The following is a 24,184-nucleotide window of genomic DNA, read 5'->3' on the forward strand; positions in this document are numbered from 1 at the left end:
AAATCGTCACATATTTCATGGGATATAAATTGGGGTTTCGGAAAAGTTTTGGAACAGCGTATATTACATGCCTTTTTCAACAACGAAATGTGTGGTAAAATTGATTTTAGTGCTGTGCATTCTTAGAGACTGTTACATTTGAGATGTTGATTGACAATTTGCAAATAGACGAACTACAAGTCGGGGACCTTTGTTGAGTTACATTCGTTCCAGCGTAAATCCAATCAATGGCTGTGTCAATGTTATTACATGACAATTTCTGTTTATTTCATTGCATTAATTCCCCCCCCCCCCCAATGCTTATTTTTCCATTTTAATCCTTTTGCCCATTTGTATGTTGATAGGAGTATAAATTATAGACTGCTTGTGTAAAAGAAGTTTTTTTTGAACGAGAGGAAGTGTATTAGAGCTCTTTCAGATTGAATACATGGTCTTTTGTTTCAGTATGGAGGTCTTCCTAATATTGCATGGTCTTTGATGATTGCATGGCTGTCCTTGTGATTGCTCCATGTTAAATTTCAATGTGACCTTACTTCATTCCAGTCCTCGTAATGTGGTGTGTGGAAATCAGTATGGTCTCTTCTATTTCCCTCCCCCTATTTTTTTTTTCTGGTTATTCAGTCTGCCTCTTCTAGTAAGTTAGTGTATATAATTTTATGTGGTAATGCATGTACTTAAGTTTTGTTTTTTTTTACAAGTGAGACAGTGCATTGCCTGTGTCATGGTGACACTTCTACATACAGCTTCCCCCCCCACCCCACCCCGGCGGGTAACTTAATGCATCTTGTAATTGATCTACAGATCAGATAACCAGTCAGCTTCAAACTAAAAGCTTTAGGTGCGAAAAGAGTGAGAGCATTTGTGTGAGTCAGTCGCTCCTAGTCTGTCTGCAACTTTATATTCCTGTAGCATCCCTGATTAGAGTATCGCGCTGATTAAAGGAAAAAGGCGAGGACGGTAAAATTCAATTGTTAAAACTCTGGCGTTATTAACCTTGGAATTAAGATGGTATTTATAGCAATTAGTTTGGCAATACATTGTCATTTTCTTAATTCTTTGCTGTGAGTTGAATTGTTTTAAGAGTTAGTGTATTAGCCCTGGTGGAGCAATAAGTTCGCTACTTGTTTTGATATTGAGATTGCAGGTAAAATTAATTAGGCGATTTTTTTGTTCTTATTAGTGCAAAGGTTGTAATAAAATATCTTGGCGCATTTTGAAATTCGTATGAGCATCAGAAAAAAGGACACTTAGAGTTGAACACATTATTTTCAAGTTATGGGTAAAGAAATAATTGTCTCAGTCAGTAAATAAATTCAGAGAGAGAGAGGTCGTGCACAAAGTGTTCAAAAGTAAGGATTTTTTTCCCTAAAAGATGGATTGTTTGTTAAAAGTAAACTTTCAAAATAAGAGAAAAGACTGAGTCAAATATGATTTAGAATGATGGATGCGAGTCTGGAAAATTCCCGAGAAGTCAGAAATTACGATATATCCTTTCCACATGCCTGAAGTAAAGTTACGGAGAATTGTCATATATATGTGATTAGTTTGTGCAGGTGAGGCGTGCAGTAATCGATATTTTACGGCTTTCCGATATTTTACAGTTTTCCGTCTGGTCTTGTAAGCTAGTGATTCATATCATTCCACAAGAGATGCATTAAATCGTAATTTTTTTTACGTGTGAAAAACGAGTATGAGTGATTCAAAGGAAGCTGCTTCAAAGAATGAAATGACTGTACAGTGATCGGGAAGTTTGAGAGCTCGCTAGACTAAGGATCCAAGTGCATCTATACAGTGATAATATCAAGTAATTTATAAAGATTTAGTCACTGTATAAATTAGATTATTCAGGTTTCATTTAAAGTCATTAAAATTTAATCTTATCTTATTGAATGCTTTGTATGCGAGCTCGATGTCACAGTCACCATTTTGTGAAAAGGTTTTTTGTTCCTCAGATGGATTAGCTGAAGTAAATGAACTTTTCGGAAAAAAAAAAAAAAAAATTACGGACATTGAACAAACTTATGTGCACGATAGTTGTTTATGATCTAATCATAATTGGCTGCGAGATTGAGTGAGATCGTAAGTGAGATCGCGTCATCATTGTGTATGATCCAACTGAGAGTGAAATACGGAGCTCATACAAAGGACGCAAACAGCGGAGTCAGTCATGCGTGGTGAATGTATAAAATATAATCGTCATTGTGCTAAAAGGTTTCTGCATAGAAACTGCTAAGAATATGTAAATGAATTGAGAAAGCCACTGGTGTTAAAAAGTTGTTTTGGATGTATACAAAAGTCAAGTCTGTAAATATAGATAGGTTTCATGAATCTCATTATGTATTTTTGATATCATACTGTGAATAGAATATAGCGATCTGAAGATTTTAAACTTCATCTTTTTTTAATATTTATATAGCCGACTACGTGCATGCTATAAAGACTTTAGTAAATTGAGTTGTATGATTTAAGTGGATGGTCATGTGAACACATTGTGAAAGAGGGAAATTAAATTATTGAAAGTGAATCTCGTAGGATTTATTTCGAATTGGGCTACTTCCGTGTAACTGTTGTTTTGTTGAACATTATAAAATTAGAGGAGTAAACATTTGGATATTTATTTTTACTCTGTGTTTTAGTTTATAAAATTAGTTTGCAAACAGTGAGTATTATTTAAATTAAAAAGAAAACGTAAAAAATTGCTTCGCTAAAATTGTTGTGCGCATTTATTTTATTTAACAGAAAAAAGTTAATTACATCAGTTTGAATTTATATCAGTAGAAAATGGGTCTTTGTTCCATCTAAAAAAATGTTAAAAAAACAAATTTTACTCATAAATAAAAAGAATAAATTATTCCTTCTAAAAAATGTAAAAACATTTTTTACTCATAAATAAATAGAATAAATTGTTCGTTATAAAAAAAAGTAAAAAAATTTTTTTTTACTCATAAATAAGTAAAATAAATACTAACCCTACACTATTCAGCACGGCAGACTAGATTAAAAATTGAATAGGAAAAATATTATAGTATGGAAATGTACATTCTTCAAAATCCAATCAATATATTGGAATCTATACAAATTAAACAATGTTTTATAAATTATTCTTTGCATGCGTAATGTTTTATTTACAAATATTCAATATGCGATGTAAAAAGTCTTTTCACAGGGCAAAATGGGGCAATGAATAATTGAAGTCTTATCATGTAATTTATAATTTTACGTATTGATTTTGTGTAAAATCTGAAAGGTTTTTTTTCTTCCTTTCTATTTTTTTTTTCCGCTAAGTTCGTTCATTTTACGCATATTTATCATGTTATCCTATTACTCTAAATAATTTATTTATTTGTTAATCGCATTTATTTGTTGATCGCATAATCGCAAATTTTTTTTTTAACAAATCGTTGCATATATAGTATATAGCAACAAATGGACTATTGTGTAAAAAGTAAACAGTAAAGTTGTTGATCGGGATTCATATAAGTGTCGTAGAACGTTTGGATTTAAAAAAAAAATGAATAAATAAATTGTAATGAATGCTTTAATGTTCCGATTCAAAGCCTGAATAGCTGTAATACGGTACCTGCATGCATTACGACTTCAAGAACTAAAAGATTTTATTATAAATTCATTTGTTAGCGCCAAATTAAATTTTCATTTCTCATTTTGGATATAATTGAAATTATTTTTTTATGTGAATAAAATTTAGAAGAGAAAAAAAAAAGTTGACTTTATATAATTAACATTAAGAAACTGTCATCTTAAATTATGAGTGTATAGGATGTTAAAAAATACCCATGACGAAAAAAAAAAAAAATGATTTATTCAAAACTGAGGGATATCAAGTTTTTGACACGCAAAATAATCTATGTAAAATAAGCCAAAGCCTGGTTTTGTAAGGGAAGACTGCATTTTCACATATTTTCTGTTTACAGTTGTATAAATTGTTCAAGCAAATAACTGTGAGACATTAAGATTTAAGATCTTGAGAAAAGATATCTTATTTTTTAGGTGTTGTTTAGTGAAATTGTGTAAAATATTGTGATACAAGTTGATGTATTTATAAATTATGAAATGCGCGCCAATCGTGTAGTCTGACCTAGCCATTCATGTAGTCTGACCATGCCATTCGTGTAGTCTGACCAAGCCATTCATGTAGTCTGACCAAGCCATTCGTGTAGTCTGACCATGCCATTTGTTTAGTCTGACCAAGCCATTTTTGTAGTCTGACCATGTCATTTGTGTAGTCTGACCATGTCATTTGTGTAGTCTGACCAGGCTAATTGTGTAGTCTGATCAAGCCATTCGCGTAGTCTGACCATGTCATTTGTGTAGTCTGACCATGTCATTCATATAGTCTGACCAGACCCGCATGTTTTTTTACAATACTGTGAATATTTTATATATTGATTTTTTTTTGTAATTTCAAATCTAAAATACAACAATTCCATTAATATGGAGGTTTGGTGATAAAACTAAAATATCAACCATAATATAAACAATCTATATGATGGGATTATTGTAAAGTGAAATTTTATACCAACAATTTAATAAAGGTGTTAAGCCATTAGAATTTTGTATGGTATCATATGAAATAATACATTTTTGTTTAAATATCGCGTTTCAAGCACCATACTGCGATAATAAATCTGTTTTCTTATTAAAATTAAATTTTTAAAATTCAGCGCCTACTCGTTTTAAAGTATTTGTTTAAGGGATTGAAAGAAAATATTAAATTAAAAAAAAAAAATATTACGAAGCTTTGCACAGAAGTTCGTTCGGAAATGAGTCACTTTTGACGACATCATGTGCACAGTATGCAGGCTTTGATTATCATTATAAGGATAGTTGAAAATCTCCATAAATATCGCATATATTTGAAACGAGTCTATGCTACAGACATGTTACATAAATGTCATGTCGGCAATTTATACTGTCTAAGGTCGGGACAACTTTCAGATTACAAGATTGATTTAATATTTTAAAGAAAACTTCAACATTATTTATGGTTTTCTTTCTCTAGTTTCATATGTAAGTTTTCAACTTCATCTCGGAGTTATTCATCTAGAGCTTTCTAGTTTCACAACAATCATGTTAGTTTTCAACTTCAACTCGATGTTGTTCCTTTGTAGCTTAATAGAACCATTGATTCCAATACTGTTTAAACATTTTCAGCGCTAACAGGTCTAAAATGGACTTGTCCATGCTTTTAATCTGTACAAAACAAGTCATGAATTCAAATTTTAGAGAAAATTTCAAAGTTAACCTTGTCTGAATAGCGAACAGTGCAGGCAAATGATCTTGGATAGATTCTCCAGCTCAAACCGCTGTTGGTTCGAATCCTGACAGGGACTCTGGATTCCTTCATGTGAGAAAGTTAGCTTTCAGATCGTTATATCGTCCAGCCGCTAGCAGGCAGAGGATTTATAGTGTTGATACTTGATATATTATGATTAAAAAAGACAGTCACAGAGCTTTGTAGTCCTTAGAAATAAAAAATGTCATAACCTTGATTTGCAATAGGATTCCAAGAAATCTGAATACTAATGAAGTTGATACAATATAGGGGGTGTGAGAGACGATACATTTAAATCTTTACAATTGATTTCATATGGCCAGACTTGGTTAAACTAAGTCTGTAGTTTTGCACGTGTTTCTTTCTTCGTTGTCGTCTTTGCTTCTGGTCAATAATACTCGGTGACAAATTCTAATTTCATCATTTTAATTCTGAGGTGGAACTTTGAAATTTTAAATCCTGCACTATTATAAAGTCCTGGTAAAAACAGGGGCTAATGTTTTTTAATATGTCAAGATTTTGCCTTGAACTCTCATAAAATTTTGTCATCGTGTATTTATGGAAAGTCAAGTATTTTAATGGCTAACATGATTAAATGATGCATTCTCAGGTGAATTACATGTTTTTAGTATAAAATTTAGCATAAATGTCTGTTTTGAAGAGTGCAGATGATTACGGAGTTCTTAGAAATGAAAGTGAAGATTTGTTACTGTATACAGTGGAGGTTTCTAAATTCAAAATTTCACCATTATTGTGTTAAATGTTAAAGTCTGCTTCCGCAGGTGCTAGGGGTCATGGACGTTAGCTTGCAATCACCACTACTGACTGTCCTTGAACTGTGGCTCAATCAAAACCAGCATGTGGTATTTTCAGTTTTGTCATTCTGGACGTTCTGTAGGGATTCTCTGTTTTTGCCTATTTTAATAATTCTAAATTAGTTGAAACTCGGAACGAGATAATCTGATTCATATAAAATAGAGGTCCAAAATTTAATATTTAATATGGTTTGATATTGAGGAAAAAAAATTAATAGTATCGAGAAATAATAGTACAAAGTTAGAAATATGTATATGCTTCGTCCATCTGTTTGTTTTAATGCTGATTTTAACACATATTATTGTCATATCCCGGTTCGCAATCCTTCTTTTCACCGGCTTTCCTGGATATCTAACCAGTAATATAATAAATTACCCATTTCTTTCGCAACTTCTAATTCAAACTGATTTAAATATTTACCAGTATATAATGAATATCAAATACAATACTTTTAATGCATATTCCGCAGATATACTGTAATATTAATGAATGACACTTACTGGATTTGCATTACTTGCATTATAATTTAAAACCTAAAAAAAATCTCTTATAAAGGGGCACACAAAGTAAAGTGCATTATTTATAAGCGGATGTGGTCTTTGCTGTTTATATCCCTATAATTAAGAATGAAGCAAAAAGGACATGAAATTTAAGGCATAATGCATTAAAGATGTAAGAAAAATCCTTGAAATAAACTTAATGGCTTTTATAGGGTTTTGTAAAATTGTGCACAGAAAAATAAGTGATTTTTAATAAATTTAGATACTAAGTTGGATTTTTTTTTGTAATTTTGGCTCATTTTTTTTTCTTTCTTTGTATTTCATTTTGAACAAGTTTATCTGTAAGAAGAGTTATTATAATATGCAGGTAGGTTGCAGTCAGGTATTTTAATGTGTTTTTAAGTATGTTTCAGTTAAAAATAGATTTGCCAAGTACACTTGCCACTGATAGTTAAGTGTTACATTGCCAGTGCCAGTGTCTCTGTAAGATAAATAAGTAAACATAGACAATATGTGCTTTTTAATGTTTTTTTCCGACATTTTTTTCTGTCCATAGTTCTGATATATAGCATGTTTTGTGCTATTTTTCTTAATTCTGAAAACTTCAGAAGCCAATTTACCTGTAAATCCAATGTTTCTGTAATGAAGTCATGTGATTGCCATCACTCTTTTAAAACTTTTATAAATGCTGCCATGTAGAAATCGAGGGTTTGGTGCAAAATAGTTGTTACTCATATGACATTATGAACATTATGAAGGAGTTACCTCCATTTTGCACCGATCCATTGAAATGCTGCCTCGCTTTTGTAGTATATGTACTGAAATAGAGCCCGAAGTCCAGCTTTCATTATTGTGCAGTGTGATCAGACTTCAAACTGTGACCTGCTCAGATTAACTGTTAAACCAGATTGAACCGAAACTGATCTTTGCCACCAGTATAGGGTTGCCACACACCTGCCTGCATATCATTAAAACGATATTTCTTTGAATTTACATTACATACAAGATTAGCCTACTAGTATTAAACAATTCTGGGTGGAAGAGGGCAGGAAGTTTTTATCCTGCTTAGATTGTGTAACAAATTTGCCTCGCTTGGAATTTGGAACAGTTCGTTAAAAGTTTTAAATACCCAAAACAGAAAAAAAAATTGAGCCGCCAGCAGTATAGGGCATGGTCGAGACTACAGGGATGTGCAGGCTGGCCTGGCTCTGTACTGGTGGCAAATCGTTTTCGGTTCCAGCTGCTGAGGTTAAGTGTTCATCAACAGCTGAAAACATTGCGAGTTAAACGGGAAACTTTATCCTTATTGTTGGTGTAGCCAGTAATCACAAGTTTTCCTCATTGTCTGGCATGACATAAAAAAGTACTCTAATACACTGAGCTGTCATAAATAAATCGTAAACTGATAAACAGAAGTATTATTTGCTGGAACTGTAAGGAACTGTATGGTGCTGTATTAAAGCAGTTGATTATTGTGTGACGAGAGGTACTGGTTCAAGTAACCTGCCTTGTTCACAAACTTTCTTCGCTTTTTTTATCTTCATAGGTGAGTCATTTCTGACAAATTCAGGAAATTTTCGGCTTACTTCATGCCAACACTTAACTAAGTTAGTTTGACATTTGTGTTGGAAAAAACCTACAAACGTCTGTGATTGGATTTTGATGGATATCATTTTGTGTTGCAGTTAGCGTTGCACGTGCATTCTATACGTGCATTCGTTTATGTTCGTTTTCATGAGTTGTATTGTATAGTTTGGGGAAGAACTTTGGGGAAGAGGATTTGTCTGTTGAGGATTATTTGTGTACAGATCTTTAAGAAAAATGTTCGATAATTTTTTTCTCTCTTTCTTAAATGGTTATTGTGTGGTTTCTGGATTTCTTTTTTTCACTATCTGATTTTGATTTATTGTAGTTTTATTTCTTTTGTTATCTTTGCTAAGAATTTTTTGTTTTACTTTATTAAGATAAGTGCTTGAATTAAATATTCATTATAAAATTAAATCTGGTGATATTAAGATTGCGGAAGGCATCTTGCACAATATGAAATTTGCCACACTTGTAACATACGATTAATATGCGGAATAATATTAGTGAAATTCAAATTTTAGCTTAAAATAAGATTTGCATAATTTTCCAGATATTGTGCATTTAAGTGAAAAGGAGTGGATATAACGCATACGCACACCTGTCTAGTTTTTCATCTGTTTTCTTACATGCATTTATATTTACTTTTTTTTTCCGAGGATGCATTTTCGATGATTCTGAATTTTCTGTTTTTAAAGAGTAAACTTTAAAGTTGTGATGTAATTAAGTTTTGATGTGAATAGAGCAGCGTGAAATCTAATGTGATTTGTGCCTCTTCACATCAGATCGTTAGGAATATTGTTTATTATGCACGCTGAACAATTAATAAATCACAATATAGTATAATGTTGTTTACATGCAGTCAAATGAAATGCAAATTAATTTTATTTCTTCGTCACGGCTTTGTAACTGCGGCTTGTGGTTTATATCGATAGAAATTACGTTTTAAATTTATGATTATTTATAGGTGGTATTCATGTAAAGTCATGTGAACATTGAGTGAAATAAGATTTATTTTCTATTTTCAGACATACGAATTACAAGGGGAGATAATCAAGGATTTTGAAGATGACCACGTGAACATGATACACGCTAAAATAAAGACTTCCAGTCATCAAGCTATTTGTGGAAATATTTAGTGCTGCGCCATAGTTTTTTTTGTTGATTAGTTGATTTATTATTTTTTATTGAGAAAAAATATATCGCTCCGTCGAGGAAAGTTATTTTTTTTGTTAGTGTATACACATTAATTGTGTTCCATATTTAGTCAATACTTCCAAGTCTTTCATAATAACATTGTTATGGCCATGGTCAATCCGGCAGTACTGAATTTGGCCGCTGCTGCCAATGTAAAAGACTCGCGTTGGTTGACACTTGAAGTGTGCCGCGAGTTTCAGAGGAATAAATGTACACGGAGTGATACAGAATGCAAATTTGCACACCCTCCGCCTCACGTAGAAGTACAAAATGGCCGTGTAACAGCCTGCTTCGATTCTATAAAGGTACGTACAAAATGTTATTGTTAATATATAATAAACTTTTATTTGCATACCATAATGCTAGTAACAGTTTGAGTCTGTGTTTCCTTTCAAAGAATCAGCAACTTAATGTCGGCAGATTTGTTTATTTTCCCTTTCACAAAGATAATTTTTGTAAAAAATCACCTACTCGATGATGTCGAGTATTAAAATAAAATTTAATATAATTTTTTCAAATGACCATGTATAATAACATTAAAATAAAATTTGCATATTGCGTATGCGGATAAAGTTTTTTTTAAAAAAATTTCTTTTGCGATCATTGTGCATTTGGTCGGAAAAATCTTACAAGGATTTTTTGCAGCTATACCTAAAGTCTAGACCTAAAACTATAAATAAGATGCATAATTTACGAATAAATGGGTAAAACATATTATGCAGAACATTAATTTTACGAGTAAATATTCCCTTGTTGTACGCCATTAGTATAAATTGCTCGTTTACACTTTCATTTTATCATCGTATTTTCTGTGCTCATCCAAGTTTATTAATTACTATTATGTTAAATGTTATTGGAACTGTTCGGGCAATCTCTTAATGCATGAATATAAAGATGCATTTAGTATAGAGAAATTATTACTTAATGTGAACCGTCAAATTTAAATGATCCAGCAAAGTCTGAGGTTTTTTTGTGTCCATTTATAAGTGATTTCAATTCTCATTGTATTTGAAAAAAAATAAACAATGTTTTTTTTTTCATAATTCTAAATTTCGTGTTCAATTTTGAAAGTAAATTTTTCTCAATATTGGCATTCTATTTCATTTTTTCGTGAAAACATATTTTTTCTTTTCTGAATAAAATGAATATAATTTTTTCATCTTCGTTTTTTCAAAGATTTTTTCCACTATTGTTTTTAACAGAGGTGGGACATGTAGGGCCCATTCTAAACTCTTGCTCCTTGCTGATTTCTAAGTGTAATTGATAAAATGTAAGTGTAAAAACTTCATATTGTCATTACACTTAAATAATGATTTAAGTATATTGAAAGTGCCTATAAGAAATAGTATAATATAATCATCATCATTATACTTACTGTAAAGTATTTTGCTGATAAGCCCATTGTTAAATATTTCATTGCTTCTTAGTATTGTTGTTTTTTTGTTTTTTCAAAAAAAAATAAAGAAAAAGAAATGTTAGTACCCATTTTGAGTATCACTTATAAATACTAAATACTTGACAATTGGCATGTTTTATTATTTTGTTATAATATATTTTTTCCAGTGTTTACGAGCATTTATAATTTTTCTAGGTATAAGCAATAAAAAATATTTTTAAAGAAAGGTTTTTGAGCAATTTTAATAATATATGGGTATAATAACATAACCTTCTTTGAGAGAGTATAAAATGATATATATTATAATTATATTATATCTTATATATATTTAAGTTTTAAAAATAAAACATTTTTTTTAAATACTTTTTTTATGAATTTCATTATTGTGTTTGGGTATTTGGCACTATTTTGGAATACTGTTTTGATAAAAATTAAAAAAAAATGAGAACTATACATTCGTAAAATTGTACTGAACTTCATCTTTAAGCCGACAAGACGAAAAGGAAAAAATGTAAATTTATGTTAATCGAGTCAATTTAGCAGAAGTTGGGAGCCATTTACAATAAATATATACATGTAAAGCACATAATATATATGTATTCATTACAATATGAGACCTGTTGTTTTCTTATGGAATGAGAATTTTAACCAGATAATAGAGATAATGTGCAATGTTTGATAAAATGTAGGTCAAAATGGGATACAGAAAATATGGTCTGATATTCGGAACTTCCTTATGTTTTACAAGTAATATTTGCATGAGTTATGGATTTGAATGTAAATTTTTGGCACCGAAAGTAGTTCTTATGTCTGCTGGAAGGAAAGATCGCAAATTAAAAGAGAAAGCAACTATTTTGAACATGTCGGGTAAATTGGACTGCCAGCCATTTCTAGGCTCGTGATTGGAACTACGTATTTTCCCCCAAAAAGCTGCCATAGGGTTTTTTTAAATGCTGTTAATTTTCTGTTCAACTTGTTACTGAGAAAAAGTCTTCGGGGGTATGTAATTACACATCAAAGTTTTAATGATTATGCTTTACAGACTTCTCGTGACTATTTTGTACGAATCTTCCAAAGTTATGCGATTCTACTTACTACAAGTGTATAGCAAAACGTGATACGTTATGAGAACATGGTTTTCAAATCGGTTAATTTTTTCCACGTTTTTTTTTCTCCAATGCAATAAAGATTGGCTGTCAAAATATAAAAAATGTGGCAGTAAAATTGATGGCAGGGTAGTCTTTAACGAGCAGAATGAGTTTTTCTGAATGTTTTTTACGAAGCGCATAGAGAACTCATTTCTTAGGGGGTAGTTTTTACGACAACATGAAATGTGAGTTGTGTACTTCAAAGTTACAATGTATTATGCATTATGTCATCTTAAGAAGCTTGTTCTAGAAATGTGAAATAATCTTTATGATGCAGGGTTTAATATTCAAATTAATTCAATGGCAGTCCAATATGTAAAATGTTTTCATTCCTTGTAAAACACAATTTTTTTTATTTATTTTTTTCATTCTGACTGGCTGATGATAAGCCTATGCTTGATGGGTAAGCTCTGAGCAGGATCTCTGTGGGTCAATTAAAGGGGCTTATATTATTGATAAAGATATTGTTTACTGCAAAAAATCGTCATCAATCGTGTTAATGCTTCAGGCCATATATCTAAATTTGTTGTGCTGTAAAAATGAACTTTAACAGCTGCTAATTGTGCTTACGTTTAACAAATTTTTTTTACCTATGTTCATTAAAATTTACGTTTGTTAGATTTACTATAATATTTGTTGACTAGAAGATCGACTGAAAAATTGTCATTGTGCATAAAAGGAATTAGTAGCTCATGCCGCAAATGTTGTTTGGGAGATGCCAATACTTTCCAGTATAATTTAGTACTATGTCTGGCAGTTGATTTGGTCTGCAGAACGTAATTACATTAAATAATTGCATCTTCTATTACATAATCAAAGAGAATATGAAATACAACACTTTTACCTATATTAATTATAGTACATGATTCAGCACATCTGCGCTGTGTGCTGTTTCAAAGTTTTGGAATGCAATCTCTAGCCATCCCCCCTCACCCCCCCTCCCTTTTTTCTCTCTAAGTGGATTAATGCAAAGATATGTAAGCACAAAAATCATGCATTGATGAGTTGCAGATCAAACTGTGCACAAATTTAGCTGTTGTTTTTTTCTTCAGTGAAATAGGTTAACTTTATGAAGAGAAGTTAATTATTTGCCTGTGTAGGAATTCAATTCTAGTTGACTTCTGACTATATTTCATTTGTCAACAGTACTTAACCTTCTGGTTAACTCATCACTTCAGGCAACTTGTTCATTAGGCCTGTTAACTGGTTAACTTACGTGACATTCACCACACAGTGATTGCTGCAGATTAACTATTTGCAGTTTCTGGTTAAAATCTAGTAATTTCATAATCTGCAAACACTGAGTACATGTTCTGATTAAAAAGCATAAGTTAGGAGCTATAACTCTAGCAAGAAACATCACTGAATTATTTCCCTTTGTCAAATTCCAGTAAGGCCCTCGTTTATACTGTCAAGCACTTTAGAATAGTGGTCAGGTTATCTACCAATTAACTGGTTAATTTCCTAGCTTTTCGTTAAGTTTTTGCTTAATTTACAGTGCAAAGTTAAATACTAAGTTACTCAATGGATAAAATGGAATTAAGAGTACCATTCTAATCTGACATTTATGGATATTTGGACTGGTTTCCTACATTGTTAGATGGAGAATTTATAGCCCATAGAATAAAAGGAGAACCAGTCCTGATACTGTGATCATTGGCAAATAACCATAAAAAGGGTGACTGTAAGAATCAGGTGTGAAATAAATTTCCTATAAAATGCAATGGTATATGTATTGTTAATGGCTCCAGATGGCCCTATGTTTGGCATATTTTTCTTTTATCACAATATTTCTGTCTCATTCTGAAGGCAATCCAAAGTAATTCCCCACAATGGAATAGGTGTTTGAAGTCTTGTGTGCAAAAAAAAAAAAAAGAAAAAGAAAAGAATATTTAATTTTAACATTGTCAATTTGAAAATGGTGAAAAATTCAAAAAAGTAATTGAATGTTTTCATAGTTATGGTTTTTCTATTTACATTAGGACTTGCAACAAATATATTTTATTTCAAAACAAGTTTACTGTTCTAATTGCAATTAAGGCAAATGTAATGGCAGACTCGCCACATTTGGGGGTTGGGATGGACTTTGAGTTTTGCACTTTCAAATCCTTTTGGAAGGCCCTGCTTTGCGATGACAGGCGGAAGGTAAAATTCAATAAATGTCAATGCATTGCAAGTATTCACATAATTTCCTGGCTATTTTGGAGTTTAAAAACTCCACAGCACCAATCGTCAATTCAAGGACAGACAGTACATCAAAACATGGCTTTCTACTCTACCTGACCCCAACACTTCCCCAAGTTGGGGGTGGGGCACGGTTACAATTGATTTGTTACTTATTCTGCTATCTTGATTTTGAAATTGGTTAGCGTAAATTCATCCCCATCCTTATTGTTACCAAAGATCAAAATTTAGGTTTTTCAAATATTGTTACATAAATCAAACCTGCAGCAAAAGTGGTTGGCATTTTTCCCCCAGTAACAGGTTTTTCAATTTTTCAACAAGAACTTATGTTGAGAGAGTAATTACGCAAGCTTGAAAATACAGATTGTTTTTAAAAGACTCCAGACAAAACTTGCAGACATTGTGCAGAAGGCGGGACTTCCGTTTGTCAAACCTATCCCTTTACATATGGAAGGAATGAGTTCCACTTTAAAAGTTTTTAGATAACAGTGGGGAAGAAAAAGTGAAATACATAGTCTCGTAATCAGAAAACGTTATTTACAGATTGTTAGATTATGTGGGAACTTAGACAATGTTTATATAGAGGCACTTAAAATTTAAAACACATGTCACTTTGAGGGGGGAAAAGAAAAGAAAATGAAGGGAGAGAAAAAAAAGCGTTAGCGAAATTTGGAAAATTACCCAGTGAAATGGCTTCAAACACTTAAAACTATCATAATAGACAAGTTTATTTGAAGTGCACTATGTTTAGATAGCGGAAATTGCAATCATTGTCATGTATATTCATGTGTCATGTCTGTATTTAATTTTTTCTTCATGAAAATCACGCGATGTGATCACTTTTTGGCGGCTGAAAAAGTCGGCCTTGGAAACTGAAAATTGTTTTAGCCTCCAACATGTCAGGGGCTCTTAGTCATATTTTCTAATCTCTTACCCAGACCCTATTTAATTTATGCAGTTTGTCAGGCTCTAAATTTAGAATTGTTTATTGTTTAAATGAGCGATTTTGGTAACTTATTATTGAAATGGAGTATTAGAGAGTCTTGGGTTGTGTAAGGCTGATGTGGCGCTATATATAGTAGAAATGTCTGTTATTGTGGTTACTTAAAGCTTTCAGAAACTTAAAGAAATTTTGCATTGGTATTTTAACTGAGGTTTAAGAATAATTTTCGGTGTCAAATAACACACGGTATCCTTGTATTAAACAGTTTTAACTTGTATGATACAACAGTGTATCTCCAAGCCCTGGAATAATAAGTACATTGGCTTTTTGCTCCAAAGGTTGACTTTGGGCTCCAAACATTGACTTTGGGCTCCAAACATTGACCCTGACCTTGGACTCCAAACATGGACTCTTGGCTATAAAACATTGACTTTTGGCTACAAACATTGATTTAGGTCTTCCAAAATTGACTCTGGGCTCCCAACATTGACTCTTGGCTTTGGGCTGTAAACATTGAAAGTGGGCTCAAACTCATAACTCTCTTGGATATAGACAAGAGAGAAATTGGAAACTTTTACAGAGTTTCCAAGATATAATTATAAAAACAGTGTAAATAAAATTCCTGAATATTTGTAGCTGGGAGTCATTTTACTTTATGACATTTATATCTCAGCTAGTTTTATGAATACTATTAGTTTGTACTGGTGTTATTTATATCCCCCATTAATTTATTATAACAGAGAAAATTCTGTACAGCATCGCAGTCTGTTTCACTGCACGAGCATTATAACAAAAAACTCGGTAGCTAATTAGTCAAAACACGATGTTTTTGTCATCATACATTTAATTATACTAATTACAATAATGCTGTAAATGGCCCCCCTTAATCAATTATTAAATAGAATGAGGGAGAGGAATTATTACCTCATGTTGATTTTGTCTTATTTGCCATTTAATACAGGCTCGTTGATCTTGTATGGATTTAGCCGGGATTTATAGGGTTCTGATATTTGCATTTGAAGGTCATCTAATTTATTTGTTTGCATTGCCGTTTTGTTCAAATTAATGTTTTTCCCTCTCCATTGTGTATTGTTTTATTGCCTATGTTTCACTGATTAAACAACAAGCACACACACCTTTCACTCTTTTTCATTTCCTGGTTAAGATTCATTGATTTTTAGAGTATGTTTAATTTACGTCTTTCTGTCCCCAACAAAACATGTAAAGCTGAAGATTTTAAGTATTGCATAAGTTAAAATTATCACATAAACCAGGGGCATGAGTGTAATAAATTTATGAAATGGAAATGATATAAGTAAGTGTAATGTAACTATGCAATGGGGATGTCATTTGCGTTATACAAACAACATAAAATTGTGTTAAATGTTAGCATGACACTATAGGTGTGTTTATCATAAAATGATTCCGTTTTTTTCCAGTAACCAGTACTTATTTTCTCATGAATAGAATATTATATCTGTGTAGATTCATTACAATAAATTGATTGAACTCCTTGAATAATTTAATAATATGCTCGCCAAAAACTCGCATAATATAATTTGATTCAACTTCTGCGAAAAATAAGTATTGAACCTACACTTATTCATTATCATCTTATCTATTTATAGAAAAAACAAAACAAAAAAACACTTGACTTGATACATGTACATATACGTATATTATTTCATCAGAAGTTTTGATTGGAATAAAGAAAATCCCGTTTTAAAAAGCAGTACTTTTAATATAGGAGGAAAAAAGTGTGAGCTCTTCATTTTGGAGGAAAAGTACAAGTTAGCTCTTCATGTATGAGGAAAGAAAAGTTTCTGCTCTTCTTCCAGGAAGGAGGAAAAATAGAAGTAAAGAATTTATATAGAGGGAAGCGAGAGAGATGTCATTTTTCTGTAACAGATATATAAACACAAAAGGTGTATACCGCTGTTGCTTCTAAGGTTCCATTGAAACCGTTGTCAAGAGATGTGTGTTAGGCTGAAAAATAATACAGCATATTAATTTGTCTACAAAGTCCCTGGGGCTCATCTAAATGGCTACCTTCACATCCAATATGAATCCATTATATTTACGGTGATAGCCCATAGTGTTTGTTGCATAAAAACACATTAGCCGGGCATTATTAATTCATAGACTTGCCGTTACAGAAATAGCTAAAATATGTCAGAAACAAAAAACGTGTTCTGGTAGTGTATTGAAATGTCTGTCGTTTCCGTAGGAAATACATTTAAATGACATGATGCATGTTTCGTTCATTTCCTATATTGCATTTTATTGTTAGGTACGACAAAATGGGCTGTGAGAAGTTATTAGACTTCCAGCTAGATTTCACATAAATATTGCAGCAAAGGACAACCTTTTAAAATATAAAAGAGTTATATGTCATACTTTATCTAATTAATGCACCCTAGTGACTTACATATGTGCTTTATACGGAGAGTGCTCTGCCTTAATTAGTAACTTTACTGGAATAAGGTTATTCATAAGGTTGATTCTTCTTTGAAAAAAGTTGTAATCTAAAATTTGAATTATATGTATAAAATTTGTATTGATGTCTGAAATTTGTATTGATGTCTTAGATAATATATGGCCTATGTTTTGTGTTTTGTTTCTGATAGGCTAAAGTTGGTGGTTATTCTCATTAAATGATGCATAGAGGGGCACTTCAGGTATTCTCCTCCATCAGTGAAGCTTGGAAGTTACACTTATAATAATCCAACAAAAGCAATAACTTATTGTAGTGACATTAAGTTTTCAATTTACTTTAAGCAACAAATGAAATTTAAAATAAAAAAAAAAAATAAAAATAAAATGTCATGTTTGCTAAAAGTGCTTATCTTGCAATTTTTGTGGGTTTAGCGAGTCAAGTTTTGAGTGAAACCGGTGCCTAGCATTTCTATACATTATATTGATCGCAGGAAGCTTTGCATGGAGACAGGGTTTCATGTATAACTTTACCCCTACCCAGCAGACAAGCAAATATTGACTGTTTACCTAGTAAACAGCTTCTATTGGTCTAGAACATGACCTATGACCCTGTATTTCCTTTTACAGACTGGATCTAGTGATTATGCACTGATTTAATAAATCAGTTTTTTGTTGACAAAATGTTGAACAAGTCTGACAGCTCAACTGCTAATCAAACAAAGTTTTTTTTTATTGCGTTTTGGTGTGTGAAACTTAAAAACTTCAAGAAATTGATAATCATAAAGTACATAAAATTGTCATAGATAATTTTACCTGTTGGGGCTAAAATTTTATTATTGCAGTAAGTTTTAAAAAATTTCCTTGGCAGAATTGATAATTTCCTGTTAAAATGGTCAGGTCCTCTTGATTATAACATGGAAACTTGATTTAAGAACAATGTTCCCTGCAATTTGACACATTTATTATGTTTTGTATGTCAGTGACCTAAGAATAGAATAACTAATTATGGACATGAACAATTATAAATATACTTGTAGAAACATAATTGTTGTTTATAATGGGAAACAAATTATTTATCATGCAGAGAAGCCTCTTTCTTTAACAAGTGCTTTAAAAATTGTTTCATGCATTAAAAAGAATGATATATAATAATTATTGTCTGATTCAACTGTTCATAGCTCTTTATACATTTATTTCATGTTTGAATCCTAGCACCCATACAACCATTGCAAACCAAGATAGGCCGGCACATGACATCCGTATCGTCTGATCATAATCTGTACCGTCTGCTTTTCATACTTCAAATGAAATTTTCCCCTAAAAATGATGAATGGTCTTGTCCAGGTTGAAGGATGGACAAGTCCATTTAAGATATTTAGTGAAGTAAGGGTTAGTGTATGATAAATTATATAACACAGTTTAGATTTGCATTGATTTTGATTTAAAGCCATGTAAGCATTATCGATTCCAAATCGTTATTGTCAAAACGTTTCCCGATTTATCTTACAATTGTTTCAAACAGGACTGATGGATATTTTTGCTTAACTTTTTTGTTCTGTGGAGTTTTTTTGGTTTGGCGAGCATTAAATTTAAATCAACACTTTGTAGTGGTTTGACTATGAATCATCTATTGTATGTAATTAAACAATTTAAAACCCCTCGTGTTAATTGAATGGTTTTTATATCAATTATAATGAAGGTCGTTGTCTTAAGGTCTGATGATTTTAAAATATCGTATTGAATTAAGTTCGTAAATACTTACTAAACATTTTTCAGGTCATTTGCATGTTGGTGCAGTAGTTTTTATATTTTAAAGGTTAAATGATATTTTTATGATTACAAAATATGCAATGTTGATGTATATAAAATTATTAAATTGTATTCATTAGTTGTAGGAACGCTGTCCATTTTTTCGATATTCTATTATGATAAGAAGAAGGAAAAAATGAAAAAGAAAATGTTATTTATTGATAAACATTTACACTTATCTCATTGTGTACATGTATTTTTTAAATAATAATTATGGTAAAAGTCTTTTTTTGAGAGAATTACTAAAGCGAAACTATTACGTTTTAATATACCTTCGGTAAAGTACACAAGACTATGTAGTCGTAAACTTAAATAAAAAAATATGCCTTAGCCAGATTTGGGATAATTATTTAAAAAAACTATTTTCTTTCGTCTTTATGAGGGGAATGATTTATTTTCGACATTGCCTCATTTGGTGTCTGAAGCAGACGACACGTTTTTACCTGACGTTTACTGTACAACTTACATTGCTGGTAGACATACGGCACGGTGAACAATGTGGACATTAAAGACGTTACAGGACAGATGATGTTGTCTCGCTAATTAATTGCACACCATGTATATACACATACACACACATACAAATTAAAAAATGGCTGCCCAAAAAAATAAAATCCTAAATTATCATGCAGATTAGCAGTGTATTTATTTATAAATATCCGAGGGCTTTTATAATTTCTGCAACTTGTATAAACTTTGTTTATAAGATTGTAGGATTTAATTTAACTCATAAAATTGTGCAACGCACAATTTCTGTTTAATAATTTTGGTGATTTTTTTGTCAGTCTCGGACATTTTTCATTACTTTATATTAAAATGGACCCATTTATGATACAGCTTTTGCTTTAAAATGACATCCAGCTTGGTATGGAAATATTCAGTTTCTTGTTAGTTAACATTAGAAATGTACCTCGTAAACTTACATTAAAGAATCTTCATGTAGATTAAAGAAACCCTTTGATTGCCTGGCTACATTAATTTAATAATACTGTTTCAGAGAACAAAAAAATACTTTACTGCTCTTCCAAATCACAGCAGTATGTATATGAAATATCAAAAAGTAAAATAAAAAAGTACAATTTTTCTTTGTTTGATTTATTTGCCTATATTACTAACATGCTATAATTATTCTATATTATGATAGGTCATTGTCCACTATTAGTACAGGTCAATGACCACAATTGCATTTCCTTGTAGAAGCTAATGCAAGTAGATGTTAAATTATTGATAACGCTAGATAGAGATTTACCGTGACTTCTGATCAATGCCTGGAATTTTCTATACAGCATGGTCCGTCTTTTTTGGCAAGCTTTGTAATCCATATTCTTATTTTTGATCTCTTTGCTGGAAATAAACTTAATTGCTTAATTGTCTGACTATATATATAATATGCTAAATTTGCAAAACGCAACTTGATTTGTAACCATAGATTGTTGGTTTATGAGATATCAAAATCATAATTCTAAAATGTTATAGCAAATTATATAGAGTCCAAGTTGAATTTGGTCAGACTGCACTATTAAATGTTGGTCAGACTGTACTATCAAATGTTGAATGTGGTCAAACTGCACATATGTTGAATATCTTCAGACTACATCAATTTTGAATTTGGTCAGACTACAGCAATGTTAAATTTGGTCTTGTTCACTAATGTTAAGTCTTAAATTGTCAGGCTGCACCTATGTTATAAATTATGCTAAATTAAGAAGATAAGTTTGTTATTTCTTTCCAAACTATAAATATGATGAAAGTAATAAGGATCTAGCATTAGCAGTCAGTATAGGAGGTAAACATCTGGTCAATGAGGCTGCACTTTGTAGTCACCTTAACATCAAGTCAGGTATTCATCAAGTGTAGAATTCTTTTTATATGTTTAATAAGGACCACATGAAATATTTGTTGCTCTTGATGCATGTATCTTTTAATCAATCACTACCCCCCCCATTCCTCCCAACAAAAAACAGATAAATCTGCTGTCATTTTAATTTTTTGTAGCATCTTTACTTTTCACAAAGAAGAAATATCGTAATAAATTTCGCTACGTGTTTTTCGTCCTGTACAAGATCAAAGCTATCTTGAAGTACTTACATGTATCAATTATTTTTCCGCAAAACTGATAACTAAATGGGGTAGAACTTAAGACGACTGTATCACCGTAGCAACAGTTTCGTGACTGGTGTTTCAATCAGACAATTTATAAGGTTTCTTTCATTGAAGATTTATTAAAATATGACAGAAATCCCGATAATGAATTCAGCAGGCTGCGAAGAGTTTTGATGTAAAGTCGAAGGCGTAACAAACATCATATAAGGAGAAATTGACCTTACAAGCTGAAAATACATCAATATTAGCGATAAAAATCATTTTGTCGTATTTATTCTAATAGACGAGCTTGCTGCAATTTTTTAATGTGAAAGTTACGGATTGTAAATAACATTTACTTTTCTACTTCTTATCTCGAATTGTTCACTTTGAAAGATTTTCAAGAACATTTGAGTGCACAAGGCAGCAACGTCAGGTTCAAGGTCAGCATCAATTTTGAAGGTCAAGTCCTAAAAGCCCTATCCTTGAACAATGTAAGAAAAGTAATAATGTTTACAGTCGATGTAATGCTTTACATCTTATAATGTAAAAATATGGGTGAATTAATTATCTTCGTCATATTATTGCCCTGTTATTTACTGAATGAAAGGTCGTTGTTTTGCATAATTTTTACAATTTTTATGTTATTTATGTGGGTTAATTGTATAAGTGCCTTAATTATGCTTACTGAAATAAACTATGTTCATTCATTTTTTTTAGTATTTGAGAAACAATTTCTAAATTTTCATGAAAATTTACCAGTTTCGTAAGGCGCGCTATTTTTAAAGGAGATTCTGCATCAGAATTAGATGAAATCCGGTACAGATTTGGAATAGTCCTGGTAATATAGATCAAGATGATAATAGACGGACAGAAAAAAAATAGAGAGTTATATGTCTGTAGCATCAATCATATGATGTAATTGGAAATGTTCGGCTTTAGAAGTTACATTGCCTTTTTATAGCGGTGCAGTTGTTAGACTTGTTTTATGTGTAATTCGCTTCCAATCGTAATATCCCCAAAAGGACATGTTTTGTTGTTTCAGTGTAGCAATTGCACTTTCTATGGTACAGATTTATTTTTATTGACAAAAAAAAAAAGAAATAAAAAAATAGAAGACGGATGAAATATAATCATCATCATCATCGAAATTTGATATTTGATGAAAGAAAATTGTAGTTAATGATATTAAAACTTTAAAACCATACACATTTTAGGCAACTGAACATCAAAAATTTATTTTTGAAAAGGTTGTTTCTTTACATAATGATTATCTCCCCTTTGTTAAAGAAGGGTGAACAAATGACTTATTGTTAAAATTTTATTTCTGCGACACTTGTGTAAAGTATTGACATTTACATTATATATACTCATACTTAAGCATCATTCAATTTTAACTAAATTCAATGTCCATGGCCCTCCTTTTCAATGGAGAGTGGAGGCTGGATGCGGTGGCAATTAGGGGCTGCAATTAGAGGCTGCGGTTGTAATGAATCAGCCGTATATAGTATATAGAGCTGGAGAAAGAGAAAAAAATCATATAATTAACAGTTGTAAAGAACATCTGCCTGATTATTATTAAATCATATACAATTTAGTCTCAACAAGCATTTTTTATGTTCTTTGCTATTGAAGTACTTTATAAAGCCTTTGAGACCAATGAAATTCTTCTCCGATACAATTCTGCTCGCATGTTTGGATATTTCATTTTTTCCGTCTGCTTACTTATAATAAATACTTACATATTTAAAGGAAGCAGTTTGCGAATCAATTGATTCTTGCCCGTCTGCTAAGAAAACATTGAACAAATTTCTTCGTTTCGTCTTTTTAATCAAGTAGTCGGTTTTATCAGATTAATTTTTTTTTCTTATTAAATATACCGAAATATAATATTCTGTCTACATTTTACAGACAGACTAAAGTTATTTCTCTTGCTAAAGAGGTTTTTTGATTTATTTGTGACAATTTCTGCAGTTGAAAATGGTAGACAACTTTCTTGATGGTAGAAATTGTTAGAATAATAATTTCTTGTAAATTGGGTTTGTATTTGGGAGCTTTTTTATGCCCCCGCCATGTAATGGCCGGGGCATATAGTGTTACCCCTGTTCCGTCATTCCGTCATTCCGTCCTTCCGTCCTTCCGTCCTTCCGTCCTTCCATCCTTCCGTCCTTCCGTCCTTCCGTCATTCTGTCATTCCGTCATCATCAGTTTCCGTTCATTATCTTAAGAACGGTTGGGCACATTCAACTCAAATTTGACATATGGATATGTCATGAGAAAATACAGGTCAAGTTCGAATTTGGTCATGGTTTGATGATTTTTGGCAGAGTTATGCCCCTTTTACTTTGAAAATAATATGAAATTTCAGTTTCCGTTCATTATCTCAAGAACGGTTGGACACATTCAACTCAAACTTGACATATGGATATGTTATGAGAAGATACAGGTCAAGTTCGAATTTGGTTATGGTTCGATGATTTTTGGCAGAGTTATGCCCCTTTTACTTTGAAAATAATTTGAAATTTTCAGTTTCCGTTCATTATCTCCCCAACGGTACAACACAATCAACTCAAACTTGACATATGGATATGTCATGAGAAAATACAGGTCAAGTTCGAATTTGGTCATGGTTCGATGATTTTTGGCAGAGTTATGCCCCTTTCACTTTGAAAATAATATTAAATTTTCAGTTTCCGTTCATTATCTCCCTCAAGGTACAACACATTCAACTCAAGCGTGACATATTGATGCGTCAAAGGAATGCGCAGGTCAAGTTCAAATTTGGTCGTGGTTCGA

At 31.7% G+C, this 24,184-nt stretch overlaps 1 protein-coding gene across 26 annotated transcripts in view; it reads left to right on the forward strand.

The window, feature by feature from the left end:
* Positions 1-1,626: 1,626 nt before the first annotated feature.
* LOC132744206 (muscleblind-like protein 3) overlaps positions 1,627-24,184 on the forward strand; it is a 94,651-nt gene continuing 72,093 nt past the window's right edge. For 5 of the 26 annotated variants that reach the window (XM_060732926.1, XM_060732944.1, XM_060732984.1 and 2 more), the window contains exons 1-2: positions 2,330-2,659; positions 9,222-9,695. In XM_060732926.1, the coding sequence (XP_060588909.1) occupies positions 9,495-9,695 (201 nt within the window). In that variant the 5' untranslated portion in view covers positions 2,330-2,659; positions 9,222-9,494. Of the gene's footprint in view, positions 1,805-2,003; positions 2,305-2,327; positions 2,660-8,014; positions 8,156-8,283; positions 8,433-9,221; positions 9,696-24,184 lie in introns of those variants that run through there. The other 21 variants (XR_009627684.1, XM_060732992.1, XM_060732998.1 and 18 more) reach the window with 13 other exon arrangements.

This window comes from Ruditapes philippinarum, unplaced genomic scaffold, assembly GCF_026571515.1.
Source record: "Ruditapes philippinarum isolate M1 unplaced genomic scaffold, ASM2657151v2 ctg2967_1_1_1_1, whole genome shotgun sequence".
NCBI classification, from domain to species: domain Eukaryota; kingdom Metazoa; phylum Mollusca; class Bivalvia; order Venerida; family Veneridae; genus Ruditapes; species Ruditapes philippinarum.